This window comes from Egretta garzetta, unplaced genomic scaffold (genome assembly GCF_000687185.1).
Source record: "Egretta garzetta isolate BGI_Z169 unplaced genomic scaffold, ASM68718v1 scaffold172, whole genome shotgun sequence".
In the NCBI taxonomy this organism is placed as follows: domain Eukaryota; kingdom Metazoa; phylum Chordata; class Aves; order Pelecaniformes; family Ardeidae; genus Egretta; species Egretta garzetta.
The window spans coordinates 967248-967610 of NW_009258951.1; the positions used below are offsets into that span (position 1 = coordinate 967248).

A 363-nucleotide genomic window follows, 5' to 3' on the forward strand; every position below is an offset into this window, starting at 1 on the left:
CCCCTGTGGCCGGGGCGGGTGCCGGCGCAGCCCCCCCGCCCGTGTCTCACCGGCGGACTCCACCAGCGGCAGGCTCTTCAGCTTGGTGCTGTGCAGGACGTGCTGCAGGTCCCGGTACTTGCAGTTGAGGGTGACGTAGCGGATGTCCCGCACCATGATGTCCTCCACCTGCATGTTGTATTTCCTGCCCGGGGTGGGTAACGGTGGCCTCAGGGCGATGCCGCTCCCTCCCCGTGTGCTTGGTGAGGGGCTTGGGGACAGGGCAGGGGACACACACTCACTCGTGGTGGCCCCAGCCCAGCTCGGGGAGGTAGGGCAGCTTCTTGATGCGGATGATGCTGTCGTAGAGGGAGGGCTGGAGGC

General features: G+C 67.5%; 1 protein-coding gene across 1 annotated transcript in view; it reads right to left on the reverse strand.

Annotated features, from left to right (window-relative positions):
* CLCN2 (chloride voltage-gated channel 2) overlaps window positions 1-363 on the reverse strand; it is a 13487-nt gene that overhangs the window by 2407 nt on the left and 10717 nt on the right. The window contains exons 15-16 of the mRNA XM_035890028.1: window positions 282-355; window positions 51-184 (exon numbers count right to left, since the gene is read on the reverse strand). Coding sequence (XP_035745921.1) covers window positions 51-184; window positions 282-355 — 208 coding nt within the window. The remainder of the gene's footprint in view (window positions 1-50; window positions 185-281; window positions 356-363) is intronic.